Raw genomic sequence first — 448 nt, forward strand, 5'->3', positions numbered from 1 at the left:
TAGCCCGGCTGCGCACCGGTGCTCCCGCAGCAGGGAGGTGGCACGGGCACCCCCACGCTGCCCCCCCACAGCCGGGGTACCCACCGTCCGGGCCAGGTCACTGCGCACCCCCTTCCTCTTCATCAGCTGCAGGCGGATGTCGATGTCGAACTTCCTGCAGTGCTGGATGTACTCGTGGCTGCCCAGCGCGTGCTTGCTGCGGGGACACGAACAGCACGCTGAGCCCCTCTCCATCCCATGTGACACCCCAAAATCCAACCCAGGATGCCCCATCCCAACGCCCCGGGGCCCAGGCAGCGTTGGCTGGGGCTTGGCCGCGGCCGCCTCGCCTGCAAACGGACGTTTGTGGCACCGGGTTGCTTGCGCTAGGAAACCTGAAGAATAAGTTATTGTTTTCCCTCCTTCCCCTACGCCCTCCAAAAAGCAGTGCCCAGCCCACGCGGCGGCA

General features: G+C 66.1%; 1 protein-coding gene across 1 annotated transcript in view; it reads right to left on the bottom strand.

Annotated features, from left to right (window-relative positions):
- Positions 1 to 448, bottom strand: part of PIK3C2B (phosphatidylinositol-4-phosphate 3-kinase catalytic subunit type 2 beta) — a 23,644-nt gene that overhangs the window by 12,018 nt on the left and 11,178 nt on the right. Inside the window, 1 exon segment of the mRNA XM_035893749.1 lies at positions 85 to 196. Within this exon segment, the coding sequence (XP_035749642.1) occupies positions 85 to 196 (112 nt within the window).

The sequence above is a fragment of the Egretta garzetta genome, unplaced genomic scaffold (assembly GCF_000687185.1).
Source record: "Egretta garzetta isolate BGI_Z169 unplaced genomic scaffold, ASM68718v1 scaffold105, whole genome shotgun sequence".
In the NCBI taxonomy this organism is placed as follows: Eukaryota; Metazoa; Chordata; class Aves; order Pelecaniformes; family Ardeidae; genus Egretta; species Egretta garzetta.